Below are 19,103 nucleotides of genomic sequence, written 5' to 3' on the forward strand. Positions count from 1 at the left end.
TGAGGGGAGGTCCAAACACACTTCAGACTCAGGCTCTGGGCAAACAAGGCCGTTACTGTTACCCAGCAGGACACATAGACAGGGACAGGGGACTCCGTGTTAAGGATCCAGGGCCAGGTTATCCACACCCATGGAGGTTTCCTGCAAGAGAGGCACAGAGGGGCCCCGGTGGGCTTCACTCCTTCCCTGCTCGCCCCCTCCAGGGGAGGCCCAGCAGCCTCCCCACCAGCGCCTCCTGCATCCCGGTGCCGTTCCTACCTGCCAGCGGCCAGCAGGACTCACCTGCTTGGCTCTCACCTTCCGGGATCTGGAGCTCTGGTGGCAGCAGCAGCGGCAGCAGCAGTGGCAGCAGCAGTGCATGCAGGCCAGCAGGAACAGGAGCAGCACGGTGCCTGGGGGCGGGGTGGGTGTCCAGACATGGCCCTCGGCCTGGGACCTGGCACGGGGGGCTGAGGGGCCAGACACAGAGACCACACTCACCCACGAAGATGAGGAAGATGACGAAGGCAGCAGTGTCCCACTGGGACTGGAACAGGTGTCGGGACTTCAGTCTCCCCAGCACTTCCTGGGCCGTGCTCTCCAGCTCCTCCAGGTTGTCCATCTCAGCTGGGTCCTGGGTGCCACCTGCCCCAGCGCCCAGAGGGAGCCCCTCAGAACCCTGGGCTCCTCTGGGACCAGGCTACTAGAGGCCTCCCAGTCCAGCCCTGCCCCTTTCACACCACCCCTCCAGGCCCCAGCCTCACTTCCCTCCTCTCCTTGCTCAGTCCTTCTGATCCTGCTCCTGACCTTGGCCTGGGCAGCCCACTCCCCAGAGCAGCCCACCCCCAGACCCCAACCTGCCTCGGAGCACCCCCAGCCAGGCAGGTTCTAGCTCCTGGAAGCACAGACTACTTCCTGCTTCCGTATCCACACTACCTGAGGCCTTGGCAACCAGCCCCACCCTCCCCAGAGCCAGCCTGGGGCTGCTGAGCTCAGCGGGCAGGGCCGAGGCCCCAGCAGGCACTTCTCCCCTCCTCACCACCGCAGGTGCTGGGGGACCCTGGAGGAGGCTCCAGGCCTGTCCGCCGCCTCATTCCAGGGCTTTTGAACTTTGTCTCCACAGAACAGACAAGCAGCCTGGAACGACTGGGTACTCATGTGCTGTTGACTTCATGAATGAAGAAAACACAAAGAGAAAGAGAAGAGAGGCAGGGAGGAGGGTAAAAAGAAGAAAGGAGGGGAAAGGAGGTAGGGAGAAGTTGAGTCTGTCCCACCCCCTTTCTTGGGCCGCTGGGATGTGCCCGGCATCATAATAAGAGTCTGGACCCTGATTTTCTCTGTTCTGATCCTCGCAATAACCCATGGTTATCGTCTCTCAAATGATCTCTTTCCCCAGAACTGGGGGCCTGGGGCCCCTGACCCTGTCCAGCAAGGCAGCTGTCACTCCTGCCTCCTCACAGAGAGCACAGACATGCGTCCAGGCCCCCCAGAGGCCAGAGACTGCTCAGCACTGTAAACCGTGTGGTCCCAATTTCTTGTTTGTGTGGTGCTTATGTGGTCTAGCAGGAAAGAACACACCAGCTAATGTGAGGCTATGCATACATTCTCTAGTTTACTCCCCATGGCAATCCCAAAGTGGGTATCATTGCTATTCCCGTTTTACAGATGTGAAAGCTGAGGCCTTGAGGAGCTCAGCAACCAGCTCCAGACACACATCTAAAGGATTCATTTCCTATTGTTGCTGTAACATACTACCACAAACTTAGTGGCTTAAAAGAATAAAATTTATTACCTCACAGCTGTGGAGGTCAGAGTCTAAAAGGGTTTGCAGGGCTGTGTTCCTTCCAGAGGCTCTAGGGCAGAACCCATTCCTTGCCTTTCCCAGCTTCTAGAGGCCACATTCCTTGGTTCATGCCCAGCCCCATCACTTCAGTTTCTGCTTCTATCCTCACATCTCTGACTCTACCTTCCTGCCTCCCTCTTATAAGGAACCCTGTGATGACATTGGCCCCAGGGATGATCTCCCCACCAAAATCCTTACTCACATCTGCAGAATCCCTTTGTCACGTAAGGTGATGTATTCACAGGTGACAGGGATAAGGGTGGAGATATCTTTAGGAGCCATGATTCTGCCAACACTCCCAGTGAGCAGAGAAGTCAGAATTGGGACACAGGCATTCAGATCCCAGAGCCCTTGACCAACATGTTATGGGGTCTTCTGTGCTGGGATCCCCATCTTACTACCTACATCCCCTCCGTCGCATTCTGAGATCTCAGATTCCTGCTGCAGAGGGAGAGTAGTTTTGAAATGACTGGAATGTACTATTGCAAAAGGAGGGGGGTGCAGCCCCTGTGGAAAACAGTCTGGCAGTTCCTTAAAAGTTATACATAGTGTTATCATATGACCCCGCAATTCCACTCCTTGGTGTATACCAAAGAGAATTGGAAACAAGTACTCAAAAGACTTGTACACAACTGTTGACAGCAGCTCTAATCACAACAGCCAAGGTGGAAGCCACCCCAGTGTCCATCAACTTAATGAATGGATAAAACGTGGTCTATCCATACAGTGGAATATTATGCAGCCGTAAAAAGGAATGAAGCACCGGTACAGGCCACAACATGGATGAACCTGGAAAACATCATGCTCAGTGAAAGAGGCCAGCCACAAAAGGCCACGGATTGTATGATTCCATTTATATGAAATGTCTAGAACAGGCATATTCATGAGAGACAGAAGTTAGTGGTCGCCAGGGGATGGGGCAGGGGGATGGGGAATGAGTGCTTAGTGGTTATGGGGTTTCCTTTAGGGGTGATGAACATATCTGAGAACTAGATAGAGGTGGTTTTGCAACATTGTGAACGTACTAAATGCCTCTGATCTACTCACGTTAAAATGGCTAACGGTTAATGTTATGTGACTTTTATCTCAGTTGGAAGAAAAACCGGGGAGGGAGGCTGATGACTGTGGCCCCGCCCCCCCCACCACACTTGGCCTGCCTGGGTGGACAGAGGCCCATGGTTCCTTCCTCTCCCCACTGGCCCTCAGTCTTTCAGTTCAGACCTCTGAGCGCCTCTTTTCCTGTTTGTCATTTCCATTATGAAAGTAAGATTTTCTCATTAAAGAAAATCTGTGAAACTCTGAGGTGTTCAAAGCCAAAAACCAGCTGTAGAGCCTCCAGACCCAAACAGAACAATGACGGGTTTGAGGGGGGTGGTTTCGGGTGGATGAGAGCCCCAGACTTGGACCCTGGCCCCAGCCCTTAACACCCACAGTGTGTGACCTGGGGCACAGTTCCTGACCCCTCTCTGCCTCAGTTTCCTCATCTGTAAAATGGGTGTGTGAATAGTGTCCCCCCCCTCCTCAGGTTGTTGTGAGGATTGACTGTAATAATTGATGTGGAAGCTCCCTTGGCACAATGACGGGACTAGAAAACAAGCACTCAGCAACCGTGGGTTACTCTCACCCCGCTTGTGGCTGTGCTTCCCTCTGGTCCTTTGTCGTGGGTATACATTCGGGCTCACCCGCCATCCTCACACTTGAACCTCCACCTCTCCCAATCAGCATAGCCAAAAGTGTCTTGCAAATAACTGCTGCTTTCTTTCGGCAAACCTGATCCTTCAGTGCGCAAGCCCTGTGAGCACCCAACGAGTCCTGCTTCCCCCCAGTTTTTCAGAATCCCGCATCACTCACATGGGATGGTTTTCCTGGAGAAAGTGCTTTCTCTGCAGAGGAGTTTATTTCCTGAGGGGACATTCCCGAGGCGGAATCTGCACTGGCTCAAGGTCGATCCATGCGGCACTCTTTGGTCATTGCACATAAAGTTCTCATTGGCTATGAGGAGGCAGCCAGCCTCGCTGAATCCCTCAAGAGCTGTGGAGTTGTAGCCTGAAAGATTTCTCTGCTGGGAATGCAACCAAGTTCATTCAGGTCAGACCCTACGGCTCCTCCCACCCAGAGCCCTGCCCAGCCCACTCCCATCTTCCAAGCCTTGAGAGTGAAGGTTAAGTGTGGGGACAGAGCCAGGAGTGCAGTTTCCAGGCTCTCGCCCTCACGTGGAAAAGTGCTCATTCGGGTAATAAATGGCCATCAGCGTGGCTAGTCGGCCATCAGCTGTAACCAGTGAGCCATTGGCCACTAATATAACTGCTGTGGCTATGCTAGTGGCAAATGGGGGCTAGCAAGAAGATGGTGGCTGAGCTAGCAAACGTGGATTTCAGTTAGCAGGGCGGAGTGTGGATTGTGCATTGCAGAGAGGCAGATTGCAGTTAGCAAGTGAGGTTGGTTGGCAGAGACAAGTGGACAGCTGGTTGCGGATAGTGTGGCTCCTGCTTCCTGTATCTCCAACCCAGCCACCAGCGAGAATATAGAGATATGACTCCCCTATCTATGGCTCCATGGGTGTTCCTTTTTGGCCTCACCGTGTCCTGCATTCTTATGTGGGGAGTGGGAGCTGAGACCCCGCATGACACCCAGCATGACAGTAAGCCTCTGTTGTCAGGTGTAGAAGGTGAGGAGGTAGAAGAACGTGGGCGGGGGGACAGAAGGCTGGGTGGAGCCCAGCACAGTTGAGGTGAGTGGATTGGGGCAGTTAGTGAGCCCCAGTGGACATGGCAGGGCCAGTAAATAGTTTTACTGGCACACAGACATGCCCATCCCTTATCTGCTGTCACACGACAACGGCAGAGCTGAAGAATAATCGCAACAGAGATTTTAGAATCTGCAAAGCCTAAAACCTGTACTATCTGAGAACTATTTGCCAACACCTGAGACAGAGGATTGCTTAGGGCTGGCAAAATCAGGTGCCAGGAAACAGGTGAGAAAGAACTGGGTGAGATGGACTTGGTAGAAGAACCATCAGCGAGGGGAGGCCGGCTGGCTTAGTGGGTTAGGGCACAGTACTCATAACACCAATGTCGCCGGTTCAATTCCCACATGGGCCAGTGAGCTGCGCCCTCCACAACTGGATTGAAAACAATGAGTTGACTTGGAGCTGATGGGTCCTGAAAAAATACACTGGTCCCTAATATTCCCCAATAAAATTAAAAAAAAATCAGGGAGACATTAGGGAGCAAACGAGAGCACATGGCCCAACTAAAGAGGGCAGTTGGAGGCAGCTGTGGGCTGGGCCCATGCTTGCCAGGGCTTACAACCTCTAAGCTACGTTGGAAATCTAGATGTTCATGTGAATAAGAAAAGAGGGACGAGAGAGTGAGCACATGGCGTCAGATCCCATCTCTGCCACTTCCTCAGTATGTGACCTTGAACGACTTTGACTCTTATCTATAAACGAGGGGAGCTAGGGGTAGTAGCAGCACTTATTTCATAGGACTGTGATGATGATTAAACAAGTTCCCAACCTAAGGCTCCGAGAACAATGCCATGCTCAGACTACAGGGTAGATACAGAGGGTGCCAAAAAAGTATACACATTTTAAGAAAGGAAAAAAACTAATAAAATTGTAATACTCTATATATACTGGTAACAAAAGATGAATACAAGTCACATTTGACTTCTGCAATTACAAGAGGTGCTCAAAGTGGTTACCATCAGCGTCCAGATACTTCTGATTACAGCAAACTATTGATTGAGTAACGTGTCTAACACGTTGACTAATGTGTCCATTTGTATACATTTTTTTGGCACCCCCGGTATTTGCTAATTAATATGTTGATGTTTCAACGCCGACAATTTAAAACACTGTGGTGCCAGCAATGGACAGACTAAAGAAAACCCACTATGTTCTGCTTTCCGGCCATGGGTCACAAGTTTGCTTCCCCTGGCATAGTGATTAAGGGACATGAATTTGGAAGTCGGAGAAACTGGCTGAATGAAGCCCTGCTCTGCCACTCATGCCAGCTAAGTGACATTGGGCAAGGGAGCTGCCCTGGGCACCTCGGGTTACTGCGTATAGTATTAAGTCGGGGTTGTTGTGACGGTTATAGGGTAGTGTCCAGAAAGGGCCTGGCAGAGCAGCTTACCTGTCCCTGCCCTGGGCTCCCTGCTGCAGAGGAGCCCCCAGATGGGATCACAGAGAGGGGGTGGGGCTCAGATTCTTCAGTTAACTGTCACCTCCCCTCCCCCTCACCACACAAACCAGGGTCTGCCAAGACAGGGCAGCCCCTAAAGCGTCCACAGGAACCCAGAGCCACCAGGTGCCACAGGACGCTACTTCTCTCTCTCTCTCTGTCCCCCATGGGTCTGGCCCCTGGGCTTTGCTGGGGGAGAGTCTAAGCAGAGAGCCAGCCTGGGCCATGGGTGGGGCAGGAGTGGAAGCTGGGGTCTGGGAGGAACAGACCCCTCGGGCTGGTGCATCTCAGGGTAGGGTTCAGCCTCCCCCTTAAGGCAGTTCCCCCAGGCACCAAACTCCTTGGGCCATGGGGACTTGGGGGCTAGATCAGAAGGCATAATGTGTAGGAGTGGGTGGAAGCAGAACGCAGGAGTCAGGGTTCAGGAATGAGAATGCAGGTGGCCCCCCTCTGGAGCCCCAGTGACCCCCTTCTCCCCACCCTACCTGGATGGCAGGCATCGGTCCCATGGACCCCCTGAGGCGGTCCCCCTCCCCCGACTCATCTCAGCCCTCCAGCCCCAGGAGCCCACCCTGCGAGATGCTTGGTTACGTGGGCATCGAGGCTGTGCTAGACCAACTGAAGATCAAGGCCATGAAAATGGGGTTTGAGTTCAACATCATGATGGTGGGTGAGTGAAGGGCAGGGGCTCCTAGGAGGACAGACCAATGGACATGACCCCCCTGGGCCAGGGCATGTCGCCTCACCTCTTGGGACCTCAGTCTCCCCATCTGTTAAGTGGGCCTATAAAAGTACCTCACAGGGGTGTTGTAGTTAAAAATCTGGGAAACACCGAGTCATTAAAGGACAAAAATCACCCATGAAACCCCAACCAAACCCAAACAGAACAATAAAAGTAGAGGCCGAGGCAGGAAGTGGTGAACACCTACTATATTGACATGCTGGTCCCAGCTCTAAACCCACCAAGCAGTATGTGATATCAGGCATGGTCCCTGACCCCTCTCTAACTCAGTTTCCTCATCTGGCTCAGCACAGTGTTTAGCATTTAGTAAGTTCTCCATGGATCAGTTTATCTGGAATTGCATTTTGATTCATGCAAAATTAATTTCGTAGGTCAAAACTACTAACAAACTAAATACAATAGGACACAAAATATTGGAGTGTGTAGCACCAATTAAAGGTATTATTCTAAGGCAGCTCTGTCCGATAGATACACAACGTGAGCCACATCTGTCTTTTTTTTTTTAATTGGGGAAGGGGAACAGGACTTTATTGGGGAACAGTGTGTACTTCCAGGATTTTTTTCCAAGTCTAGTTGTTGTCCTTTCAATCTTAGTTGTGGAGGGCGCAGCTCAGGTGCAGGTCCAGTTGCCATTGCTAGTTGCAGGGGGCGCAGCCCACCATCCCTTGCGGGAGTCGAGGAATTGAACCGGCAACCTTGTGGTTGAGAGCCCACTGGCCCATGTGGGAATCGAACCGGCAGCCTTCGGCATTAGGAGCATGGAGCTTCCAACGCCTGAGAAACTGGGCCGGCCCCACAGCTGTCATTTTTAAATTTCCCAGTAGCCACCTTTGAAAAAGGGAAACTGGTGAAATTAATTTTGATCTTCCATTTTCCTTAACCCAATATACTCTCAAATGCTATCATCTCAACATGTAATCCATATAAAAAATTCATGAGATTTTTACGTTCTTTTCGTCGTACCAAATCTCCAAAACCTGGTTCGCATTTTCCACCGAGGGCACATCTCAATCCACACTTTCCATATTGCCAGTGGCAATAGCCAGGTATGGCTCTCGTATTAGTACAGCCCAAGGATAATTTCAGTTTTATGCAAAAGGTGTGTCCTGTGTTGTGACATGGGATGTTTCTTACTGGGGGACACGGTCCTCAGAGCTTGAGAAGCACCCCACAACACAGGCAGGAGGGGTGACTCTCACCATGCAGCGAAAGAAGTCAGACACGAAAAAGCACATGCTGCGTCCTTCCCTCAGCCAATGGCGGGCAGAACTGCTCCCTGCTCATAGAAGCCGGGAGTGGGGGTCCCTGGGGGACTGGGAGAATGGCCCCCCATGAGTGGGGCACGAATGGGTGTGGGGGGAGCTGTGTGTTCTGTCTCTAGATCCGGTGCTGCGTACACAGGTTGTTTAGTTTGTAAAAACGTGTTGAACTGCCCATCAACAGATGAATGGATAAACACAGTGGGATCAGTTCATCCAACGGAATAGTATTCAGCCACGCAAAAGAAACAAGTGGTGCTACATAGCGCAACGCAGAGGAACTTGGGAAATAGTGAGCTGAGTGAAAGAAGCCAGACACACAAGGCCAAATATTTCATGATTCCATTTCTATGAAATATCCAGAATAGGTATCCAAAGAGCCAGGAAGTAGATGAGAGGTGGTGGGGGGCTGGAGGATGGAGAACGGGGAGTGACTGCTAATGGGCACAGGGTTTCTTTTGGGGAGGTGGGTGGAAATGTTTTGGCGCTAAATAGAGGTGGTGGCTGCTCAACACTATGAATGTACTAACATGCCACTGAACTGTTCACTTGAAATGGTTACTAATTTTTGTTTTTGAATTGGGGGCTATTGGGGAACAGTGTGTTTCTCCAAGGCCCATCTGCTCCAAGTCGTTGGACTTCAGTCTAGTTGTGGAGGGCGCAGCTCAGCTCCAGGTCCAGTCGCCATTTTCAATCTTTAGTTGCAGAGGGAACAGCCCACCGCCCATGTGGGAATTGAACCAGCAACCTTGTTGTTAAGAGCTCGCGCTCTAACCAACTGAGCCATCCGGCCCCCCCTCCGGAAGCTCAGCGGCAGCTTGTTCTCTTCAATCTAGTTGTCGAGGGCGCAGCTCCCTGGCCCATGTGGGAATCGAACCGGCAACCTTGTTGTTCAGAGCTCGTGCTCTAACCAACTGAGCCATCTGGCCACCCGTGGCTAATTTTTTATCACATGAATTTTGCCTCAGTGAGAAAGGGAGAATACGCATTGAGGTGGACCCTTAGGATAGTATGCACTTTTCTGTATTTATGTTATACTTAGGAATGAGTTTACTTTCTAAAGGGATTTATTTAAGAGTTTGAGAAGCACTGCCTAAAATGTGCACCAACATTGCTTGCATCTGGTTACTCCCAGGGCAGAGCGGGCTGGGCAAGTCCACGATGGTGAACACACTGTTCAAGTCCAAGGTGTGGAAGACCACCCCCCCGAGCCTGGGGGGGCCCATGCTCCAGACACTGCAGCTGCACTCTGTGACCCATGGTAAGTGAACCCCCACCCTCACCTTTTCCCCCACCTGCCCCATCTGAGTCCAATCTCTGCCCCCACCGCTCTCCACAGTCATCGAGGAGAATGGTGTGAAACTCAAGCTGACATTGACGGACACACCCGGCTTCGGGGACCAGATCAACAACGACAAGTGGTGGGTCTTCTGGAGTGGGGCCGAACCCTAGTTGCCCCTGCCCCTGCCCCTCCAGCCTCTGGGAAACATCCCAGCCCTGGAACAACTTGGCTGTGGTATCTCTGAGCCTCAGTTTATTCATCTGTATAATGGGTTTACGCTACTCTCCCTCCAAGATTGAAGGGCGTCAAGTACGTAAAGGTCTTACCTTGCTGCCTGAGACACATTAAGCACTCAATAAAGGCTATGGTGTAGCAGGGGTCTCAAGCCCACACTCTAGAGTCAGGACCCCTGGGTTAGACCCTTTTCTAGCTGCATAAACTGGGACTGGTCATGGAAGCTCTCTGAGCCTTGGTTTCCTTCTTTATAGCTTGGGGATGATGACACCCACCGTGCAGAGTTGTTCTAGGCTCTCAATGAGACAGACACCACACAAAAATAAAATCAGGAGTGGCTGAATAATTTGTAGGACCCAGTGTGATGACAATGTGGGGCCCCTTGTTCAAAAATGATCAAGAAATATAAGACCACAACCGCAGAACATTCAGCCAAGTGTGGGCCCTTCTAAGCACAGAGCCCTGTGCTCCATTTGCAGTCTTGTGCAGCCGGCCCTGCACATGGTGCTTGTTTGAGCACTTACTATGTGCAAGCTCTGTTCTAGACCTCGGGACACAGCAACTAACAAAACAGGAGAACATCGTTGCCTACATGGAATTTACATTGTCACAGGGGTGAGGGACAGGCAATGAAGAGTGAGTCCAAACTCTGTCATCCAAACGGCACCTTCCACAGACCTAAAGGGGTACGAAGCTGTAGGGAGTTGCAATTTTAAGCCGAGTGATCAAGAAAGACCTCCCAGAAAAGGCAGCATTGGGACACAGACTTCCAGGAGATGAGAGAATGAGCTATGTAGACATGTGGGGAAGAGGGGGTATGTGCAAAGGCCCTGAGGTGGGCAGGCTGGTGTGGCTGGAAGGGCAGGAGCCATAGGGAGAGGAGGCGAGGGCAGGCAGGAAGCAGCGGTGGGTGGTGTAGGGCTTTGCAGGGCAATGAAAGGGCTTTTCTTCAGCCCGGGAGGCTGAGCAGAAAAGGGATGTGATCTGAGTCCTGCATTTAGAAGGATCTTCTTGGCTGCTGTTGACAATAGCGCACAGAGGGAAGGGGCCCAGGGACAGGAGTGAGGACATCCTTGCCACAATCGGGCAAGTCCATGGTGGTCTGAACCAGGCCAGCAGCAATTTCTCTCGTTTAATGCTCCACCCAACTCCCCAGCAAAGTCAGTGCGCTTATTGCCCCACTTCCCAGACAAGATGAGGCCTCAGCTCGAGAATGGCAGGGGGCTGGGGGCTGGGAGGGAGCATACTCGAGTGCCCCTCAGGTTCTGCAAGACCAGAGGTCCTGCTTCCCAGGTGAACCAGAGCGACTGGTCATCCCCAAGGAAGACCACCCAAAGGACCCAGGAGGCAGGTGGGGCCTCCGGGCACGGTCCTGAGGCCAGGTCCCTCTTCCACCCCAGCTGGGACCCCATCCTGGGCTACATCAATGAACAGTACGAGCGGTACCTGCAGGAGGAGATTCTTATCACCCGCAAGCGTCATATCCCCGACACCCGGGTGCACTGCTGTGTGTACTTCGTGCCGCCCACCGGGCACTGGTGAGGTGGCTGGGCTGGCAGGGGCCGAGAGGAGGAGGAAGAGGCAGGAGGGGTCCCCGGCATGGGTGGTGGGCTGGCACCCCCTCACTCACACTTGCTACTGCTGCCACTGCCGTCACTGCCCCACCTGAGCAGCCTGAGGCCCTTGGACATTGAGTTCCTGCAGCGGCTGAGCCAGACCGTGAACGTGGTGCCTGTGATCGCCCGCGCCGACAGCCTGACCATCGAGGAGCGAGAGGCCTTCAGGCACAGGGTGATCTGGGTGCCCAGGGCAAGGCTGGGGTCGGCGGGGGTGGGGAGGGGGCAGAGTGCCGACAGTAAGCTGAGGTCACCTGCATGTGGTCCCCAGATCCAGCACAACCTGAAGGCTCACTGCATCGATGTGTACCCACAGCAGTGCTTTGATGAGGACGTCAACGACAGGATTCTCAACAGCAAGATCCGGGTAGGAGACCACGGGGGGCGGGGCGGCTAGTGGGACCAAGGCTGGCTGACTGTCTCTCCACGCGTCCTGTCCGTCTGAAGGTTACAACTAGGGGCTAGTTCATATATTTCTAGCAGGTATGAATCTCACCATCCCAAATCTCAAGGTGAGCAAGAAATAAGTCACATCAACAGCCCACAGAAGGGGAGAAAATGTTTCCAAATGATATATCTGATAAGGGACTTGTATCCTGATCATATAAAGAACCCTTACAAGTCAACAATAAAAGACAACCCAATTTAAAAACGGACAAAGGATCTTGAATAGACATGTCCCCAAAGAATTGACATGAATGGCCAATAAGCACATGAAAAGCTCTTCCACATCATCAGTCCTCAGGGACACGCAAATCCAAACCACGGGGACACCACTTCACACCCACTAGGATGGCGATTTATCAGAATGACCAGTGTTAGTGAGGATGTGGAGAAACTTAAACTTTCACCCACCGCGGCTGGGAATGTCAAATGGTGCAGTCACTTTGGAAAACAGTCTGACAGTTCTTCCAAAAGTTAAACACTGAGTTACGATAGGACCCAGTAATTCCACTCCCCAAAGAAATGAAAACCTATGTCCACATAAAAACCTGTACACAAATGTTCATAGCAGAATTATTCCTAGTAGCTGAAAAGTGGAAACAATCCAAACGCCCATTAACTCATGAGTGGATAAACAAGGGCTGTCTCCCCATACGATGGAATTTTATGGTCATAAAAGAGAATGACGTTCTGACAGAGGCTGGAACATGGATAAACCTTGAAAACATGATGCTCAGTGAAGGAAGCCAGACATAAAAGGCCACATGTTGAGTGATTCCATTATATGAAATGTCCAGAACAGGCAAATCTATCAAGATAGAAAGTAGATTCATGGTTGCCAGGGGCTGGGGGTCAGAACGAATGGGCAGTGACTTTTAAAGGGCACAGGCTTTCTTTTTGGAGTGATGGAAAGGTTCTGGAATTAGATTGTGGTAATGGTTGCACAATCTTGTGAATATACTACAAAACACTGAACTGTACCTCTAAAAGGGTGAATTTTGCAGTATGTGATTTATATCTCAATAAAACTGTTACAGAAAAGGAGGGAACTAGCTCACATCTTCATTTTCTTTGAATTAACTGAATTCCAACTGCAAGCCCCCATCTTGCTGTCCCTGTGGTGCATTCAATGTCTGTCCTTCTGGATCCTGCAAAGCATGTGGGCGAGGCCTGGGGCTCATCATCCATAGACACCAGGTCTCAATTCCCTCCCCCCTGATAACCTACCCAGAAATTTTGCTTGATTTAGAAAAAGGCAGCACCTTCCTTAACAGTTGGGGGCCTACACAGCCTCATGGCCAGTTGCCTTTGTGCAGTGCACAACCTGCACATCTGTATGTGGAGACCATGCTTCCCCTTTGCCACCCAGTTTCTCTACACAGTCCCTCTTTCCCCTCCCCACTGGAGGAATGAACAGGATTTCCTGTGTAAGATTCAAAGAGCCCTGACTTTCACCAACTTCTGCTTTCTGTCCTGAAGCAGGCAGATAGCAGCCTGGACACAGCTGGAACAGAGCTAGGGAAATACAAGGAGCACATTCTCAAATTAATATCTCAATAAATCATCCAGACACATAACATTTAATGAGGGTTTACTACGGGCTGGCGCATAATAAGTGTGCAACAAACAGTTGTTACTATCAGGATCAATTTTAATCCCTGTCACAAATTAAGTCTTCAAAATAAAAACAAACCCATATACAGCACTTAGGAGTTTACAAGTTTGAATCTCCACTTCCGACAAGGAGCCAGTAAACAACTAAAATTTACGACAGGGTTTGGCAAACTTTTTCTGTGACAGGCCAGATGATGGCAAATGTTTTTTAGACTTTCTGAGCCAAGCGGTCTCGGTTGCAATTACTCACCTCCACTGTGGTAGTGTGAAAGCCACACAGACAACAGTAAATGAATGGGTGGGGCTGTGTGCCAATAAATTTTACAGAGGAAAACGGGAGGTACGCCCAGGTTGGCCTGTGAGCCATAGGTGACCAACCCCTGGTTTACAAAGTTATGGTAACAATCGAAGGTGATTACTGTTCCCGTTTCATAGGTGAGAGATTTGACGTTAGCAAGATTGTATTAGTAACATGGCCTTTAGTAAGGACTCAGTTTCCAAGGGTTACCTGCTAACCCTTAATTATGCAAAGCACTTCCCAAACAGTCACAAAGCCCTAAGTCAGCACTATTAGGACTCTCACTTTACAGATGAGGAAACTGAGGCACTGATTTGACTTTGCATCTTCTGACTCGTTAGATACCTTATGTTTCTATCACTTTCTGTTCCCACAAAGGACCATGCCCCCCCTTCCTACCTGGGGGTCTTATCGCTCCACCTGCCCTGTGGGGCCAACCCTCCCATCTTGTCCCCACCCCACAGGAACGGATCCCCTTTGCTGTGGTCGGGTCCGACCGAGAGCATTTCGTGAACGGGAGGTGTGTGCTGGGCCGGAAGACAAAGTGGGGCATCATTGAAGGTCAGTGCAGGCGTTTGGGGAGAACACAAGGGACAATGGGTTGGAAACCCGTCATGCCCGATGGCCTTTGGACCCTTAGTACCTGTCACAGGGCCCCAGTTGGTTGAGCCCACAGCCAGAACACAGACAGACCTGGGAGCAAGTCCCTCTGCAGCTGGGAGGGCTCGGGCAAGTTACTGACTCTCTGGGCCTCAGTGTCCTCACAGGAAATGGGCATCGTGGTAACACCAAGCTCACAAAGCATGGAGCCACTGCTTTGCACAATGCCCGACACCCAGAAGGTGCCCTATTTGTGTGCCAGAATTTATTGTGGGCCTACTGTGTGCCGGGCATACTATGTGCAGTTCCTGAGGGAGGACAGTGAAAGCAGAACCAACAGGATGCCTGTCCCCATAGAGCTGATAAGACAAGGACAGGTGGGAGAAGTGCAATGAAGGAAATATGTGGGGTGGGAGGGGGGGCTCCCTGAGTAAGGAGGGCCCTGTTAAGGGGAAGGAACAGCGGCCAGGGCCTGAGCCCCCTATTTATCAATATAATTATTCAAAGGAGAATATAATATACATCGTATATGGTATAATAGACAGAATATACTACAGTCATTATTAAGTGTGTAACAAATGATCGGTGGAGTCACTGATTCAACAACCATTTTTAGGAGCCACCTGTACTGGGTGCCAGGGACACAGCAATGGATGCACGAATGAGTGAATGAATGCATGCACGAATGACTCAAGAATAGGAGGTGGGATCAGACAGAAGTGTGGGAAAAGGGCGGTGGTGGGTATCAGGTGTTGTGCAGCATACAGTGGGCGCTTCCTTCATGCTCAGTGTCCTGTCTTGCAGTGGAGAACATGGCTCATTGTGAGTTTCCCCTCCTGAGAGACCTGCTCATCCGGTGAGGGTGCGGGGAGCCCGGGGGGCTGCCGGGGCCTGGGGTTCGCCACGGCCGTCCCAGGCTGACCTGCTGCCTGTCTCCCAGCTCCCACTTACAAGACCTGAAGGACATCACCCACAACGTCCACTACGAGAACTACCGTGTCTGCAGACTCAACAGTAGCCACGTGCTGCCCCGTGGGCCCGGCTGGGTGAACCTGGCCCCGACCCCCACCAGCCCCCCAGCCACCCCTGGGCCCTCGAAGTGCTGCCGGCGGCGGCGGACCCATGACAATACCACAGAGGAAAACTGAGTATGGTTGTACCCCAGGCCTGTGGGGCTCACCCAGTGCACAGCAGCCCCCCAACATACACCTGTGTACGAGAGCATGTATTAAACGTGGACGTTGCTTTGTAGAAAAAGCTGTGCTTTCAAAACAAAAGGCATTTTGTAAATGACTTCTTTGAGCTATCCTCAATAAAAGTATGGTTCTTTTTTAAGTAACAGCGTGAGACCCCTGGCCCTGGGGAGTCATGGAGACCTGGGAGGGCGTGCCTTGATGACCAGCGCCTTCTGCCCCAGAACCGGAGTCAAGTTCCCAGTCAGGCTGAGCCCTCGATCCCAACCCTCCCTCCAGCCCTACAGCATCATAAACACTCCCATCTTGGCCATCTGCCCCAAACTCTTCGCTCTTCCCCCCAAACCCCCCACCCCCTGCCCCAGCCTTCCTTTTTCCCCTGCCCTGGCTGAGGAGAGCATGGTGAGAAACAGTTCCGGGTTGAGAACCAGTGATAGTGGTACTCAGTGTAGTAAAAGACAAGAAACAGCCTACCTGGGGCCGGCCCGGTGGCTCAGGCTGTTGGAGCTCCGTGCTCCTAACTCCGAAGGCTGCTGGTTCGATTCCCACATGGGCCAGTGGGCTCTCAACAATAAGGTTGCCAGTTTGATTCATCGACTCCCACAAGGGATGGTGGGCAGCGCCCCCTTCAACTAAGATTGAACACGGCACCTCAGGCTGAGCTGCCACTGAGCTCCCGGATGGCTCAGTTGGTTGGAGTGTGTCCTCTCAACCACAAGGTTGCCGGTTCAACTCCCGCAAGGGATGGTGGGCTGCGCCCCCTGCAACTAGCAACGGCAACTGGACCTGGAGCTGAGCTGCGCCCTCCACAACTAAGATTGAAAGGACAACAACTTGAAGCTGAACAGCACCCTCCACAACTAAGATTGAAAGGTCAACAACTTGACTTGGAAAAAAGGCCTGGAAGTACACACTGTTCCCCAATAAAGTCCTGTTCCCCTTCCCCAATTAAAAAAAAAATTTATAGACAAATGTTTAAAGGTTAAAATAGAAACAGTATACAGCCAATAAGTCCTGCTTAAAAATTAGTACTACAATTATTTTAAAATATTTATGAAAACATTTGCTAGGTTTCAATACTTCAAGAATGCAAATTCCCAAGAATGGCTATTTTGTTGCTGTTGTTGTTAAAAAAACATATTAAGGGGTGGCCGGATGGCTCAGTTGGTTAGAGTGCAAGCTCTGAACAACAGGGTTGTGGGTTCGATTCCCACATGGGCCAGTGAGCTGCGCCCCCTGCAACTAAGATTGAAAACAGCGACAGAACTTGGAGCTGAGCTGCGCCCTCCACAACTAAGATTGAAAGGACAACAACTTGAAGCTGAACAGCACCCTCCACAACTAAGATTGAAAGGTCAACAACTTGACTAGGAAAAAAGGCCTGGAAGTACACACTGTTCCCCAATAAAGTCCTGTTCCCCTTCCCCAATTAAAAAAAAAAAATTTATAGACAAATGTTTAAAGGTTAAAATAGAAACAGTATACAGCCAATAAGTCCTGCTTAAAAATTAGTACTACAATTATTTTAAAATATTTATGAAAACATTTGCTAGGTTTCAATACTTCAAGAATGCAAATTCCCAAGAATGGCTATTTTGTTGCTGTTGTTGTTAAAAAAACATATTAAGGGGTGGCCGGATGGCTCAGTTGGTTAGAGTGCAAGCTCTGAACAACAGGGTTGTGGGTTCGATTCCCACATGGGCCAGTGAGCTGCGCCCCCTGCAACTAAGATTGAAAACAGCGACAGAACTTGGAGCTGAGCTGCGCCCTCCACAACTAGATTGAAGGACAACAACTTGCAGCTGATGGGCCCTGGAGAAACACGCTATTCCCCAATATTCCCCAATAAAATACAATTTAAAAAGCATATTAAAACTTGCAATCCCCTATCACATCTCTCTCCAACCCCTGCCCCGACCAAAAACCCCAAGCATTTCTGCACATTTTTAATACATAAGTACACACACCTAAATCATATGTAGTATTGTTTCGCATGTTTTTATAATCGATGGAAATGATATCGTGCTGCCACCTGCTTTTTTTGCTCAACATCATCTCTGTGAGATTTATCCATCACTGTTGATTGACACCTGGATTGCTTTTAGGTTTTGCCATTACAAGTACTGCTCTGAACACAGAGGTAGGTTTTTGTTTTGTGTTGTTTACAAAATTAGCATATCTTAAGTCTTTTTTATGTGTCAGGGATTGTTTCAACTCTTTTAATCACCGTGGTGCCTATCACAGATGTTATCCCTATTTTATTAGAGTTATTCTTGACTCTCCTTCAGCCCAACCAAATCAACCACCAGCCCCTGTTGATTCTGCTTCAGGAATCTGGGTCAGCTATGGCCCTCGTGACTAGCACCATTGCTAGTATTACCTCAACTCTGGAACACTCCAGAAGCTTCCAGATGATCTCACTATTCCCCTCTGGTCTCCCTGATATCGGTTCTCAGCCAAACTTCCTAATCCTATTCCCACATTATCCTGTTTAAAACCCCAAATTCTATTGGCTTCCCATTGCTCTGAGGATAAAATTCACGATCCTCACCAGAACCTCCTTGGCCCTCCTGCATGATCCAACCTCTCGGGCCTCCTCTCCCAATCCTCGCCCCTGGCACCCGGCCACACCCGTGTCCTCTTCTGTCTCCCAAACGCATCCCGCATCCCAATCTCTCAGGCCTTAGGACCTGCACACTTGCGGTTCTTTCTCCAACTCCCCACGTTAACTCTATGCTGTCTTCACACCTCCGCTCAACTGTCACTTCTACCCTGAGGGAGTCAAGTCCCCTTTTCTATACCCTTTGGCGGCATTTATCAAAGAAGTAACTAAATTATTTGGGCAATTATTTTGTCCACTGTATGCCTCACTTGGTAGAATCTAAGTTCCATGAAAGCAAGCACCTGCTCACCACTGCGGTATCACCAGCTCCTAGAGGAGCTGGCAGATAGGAGGACTCAATATGCGGCTTTAAAAAATGTATACATGAGGTCTGACAATTAAGTTCGCGAACTTTGTCGCAATGACATTGCTCACCTTTTGGCATCAGAGGGATTATTCATTATGAATTTGTACCAGCTGGACAAACAGTGAACCAAGTTTACTATTTGGAAGTACTAAAAAGGCTGCGTGAAAAAGTTAGACAACCTGAACTTTTCACCAATTCACGGCTCTTACATCACGACAATGCACCAGCTCACACGACACTGCAAGGGAAGGTTTAGCCAGGAAACAAATAACTGTACTGGAACATCCTTCCTACTCACCTGATCCGGTCCCCAGTGACTTCTTTCTTCACCCGAACATAAAGGAAATATTGAAAGGAAGACATTTTGTTGACATTCAGGACATCAAGGGGTAATACTAGGACAGCGTTGATGGCCATTCCAGAAAGAGTTCCAAAATTGCTTTGAAGGGTGGACTAGGCGCTGGCAACGGTGCATAGCTCTCCAAAGGGAGTACTATGAAGGAGACCATAGTGATATTCAGCAATGAGTTATGTAGCACTTTTTCTAGGATGAGTTCTCGAACTTAATTGTCTGACCTGTATGAATGGTTTTGAATGAGTTAATGTGCCCCATTCACAGATGTGGAAGCCGAGGCTCAGAGCACATGGAATCACACCCTCAGCACAAGGCCGCCACAACCTTGAGGCTGAAGCCCCTTCCTCCCAGCCTCCACGCAGAGCCGCCTCCCCAGCAGACCTTCAAGGCAGCGAAGCACCCTCCACCGCAGACCCCAGGAAGTAGCGCCTCCGGGGCGGGGCGGGGCGCTCTGGGAAATGTAGTCCTGCCTGCTCCGCGGCTCTGGC

General features: G+C 50.7%; 2 protein-coding genes across 5 annotated transcripts; one reads left to right on the forward strand and one right to left on the reverse strand.

Moving 5' to 3' along the window:
* Positions 1 to 34: 34 nt before the first annotated feature.
* SMIM22 (small integral membrane protein 22) lies at positions 35 to 19,043 on the reverse strand. Of its 3 annotated transcripts, none has more exons than XM_074323159.1 (6): positions 18,559 to 19,043; positions 15,766 to 15,923; positions 3,674 to 3,884; positions 481 to 624; positions 298 to 392; positions 35 to 141 (listed from the first exon to the last, which is right to left on the reverse strand). In XM_074323159.1, the coding sequence occupies exons 2-6, from the start codon at positions 15,883 to 15,885 to the stop codon at positions 100 to 102; spliced, it is 612 nt and encodes a 203-aa protein (XP_074179260.1). In that variant the 5' UTR covers positions 15,886 to 15,923; positions 18,559 to 19,043; the 3' UTR covers positions 35 to 99. The 3 variants fall into 3 exon arrangements, with proteins under 3 accessions (XP_074179260.1, XP_074179259.1, XP_074179258.1); XM_074323158.1 differs by having other exon boundaries at positions 283 to 392; XM_074323157.1 differs by having other exon boundaries at positions 259 to 392.
* On the forward strand, positions 6,046 to 15,469 carry SEPTIN12 (septin 12). 2 transcript variants are annotated; one of them, XM_074323160.1, is made up of 9 exons: positions 6,046 to 6,679; positions 9,146 to 9,271; positions 9,350 to 9,431; positions 10,927 to 11,064; positions 11,200 to 11,317; positions 11,414 to 11,509; positions 13,963 to 14,059; positions 14,903 to 14,954; positions 15,039 to 15,469. In XM_074323160.1, exons 1-9 carry the CDS (start codon positions 6,499 to 6,501, stop codon positions 15,244 to 15,246), a joined length of 1,098 nt encoding a protein of 365 aa, XP_074179261.1. In that variant the 5' UTR covers positions 6,046 to 6,498; the 3' UTR covers positions 15,247 to 15,469. The 2 variants fall into 2 exon arrangements, with proteins under 2 accessions (XP_074179261.1, XP_074179262.1); XM_074323161.1 differs by lacking the exon at positions 6,046 to 6,679 and adding an exon at positions 11,623 to 11,625 and having other exon boundaries at positions 8,893 to 9,271.
* Positions 19,044 to 19,103: the final 60 nt, after the last annotated feature.

The sequence above is a fragment of the Rhinolophus sinicus genome, linkage group LG18, assembly GCF_036562045.2.
Source record: "Rhinolophus sinicus isolate RSC01 linkage group LG18, ASM3656204v1, whole genome shotgun sequence".
Classification (NCBI taxonomy): Eukaryota; Metazoa; Chordata; class Mammalia; order Chiroptera; family Rhinolophidae; genus Rhinolophus; species Rhinolophus sinicus.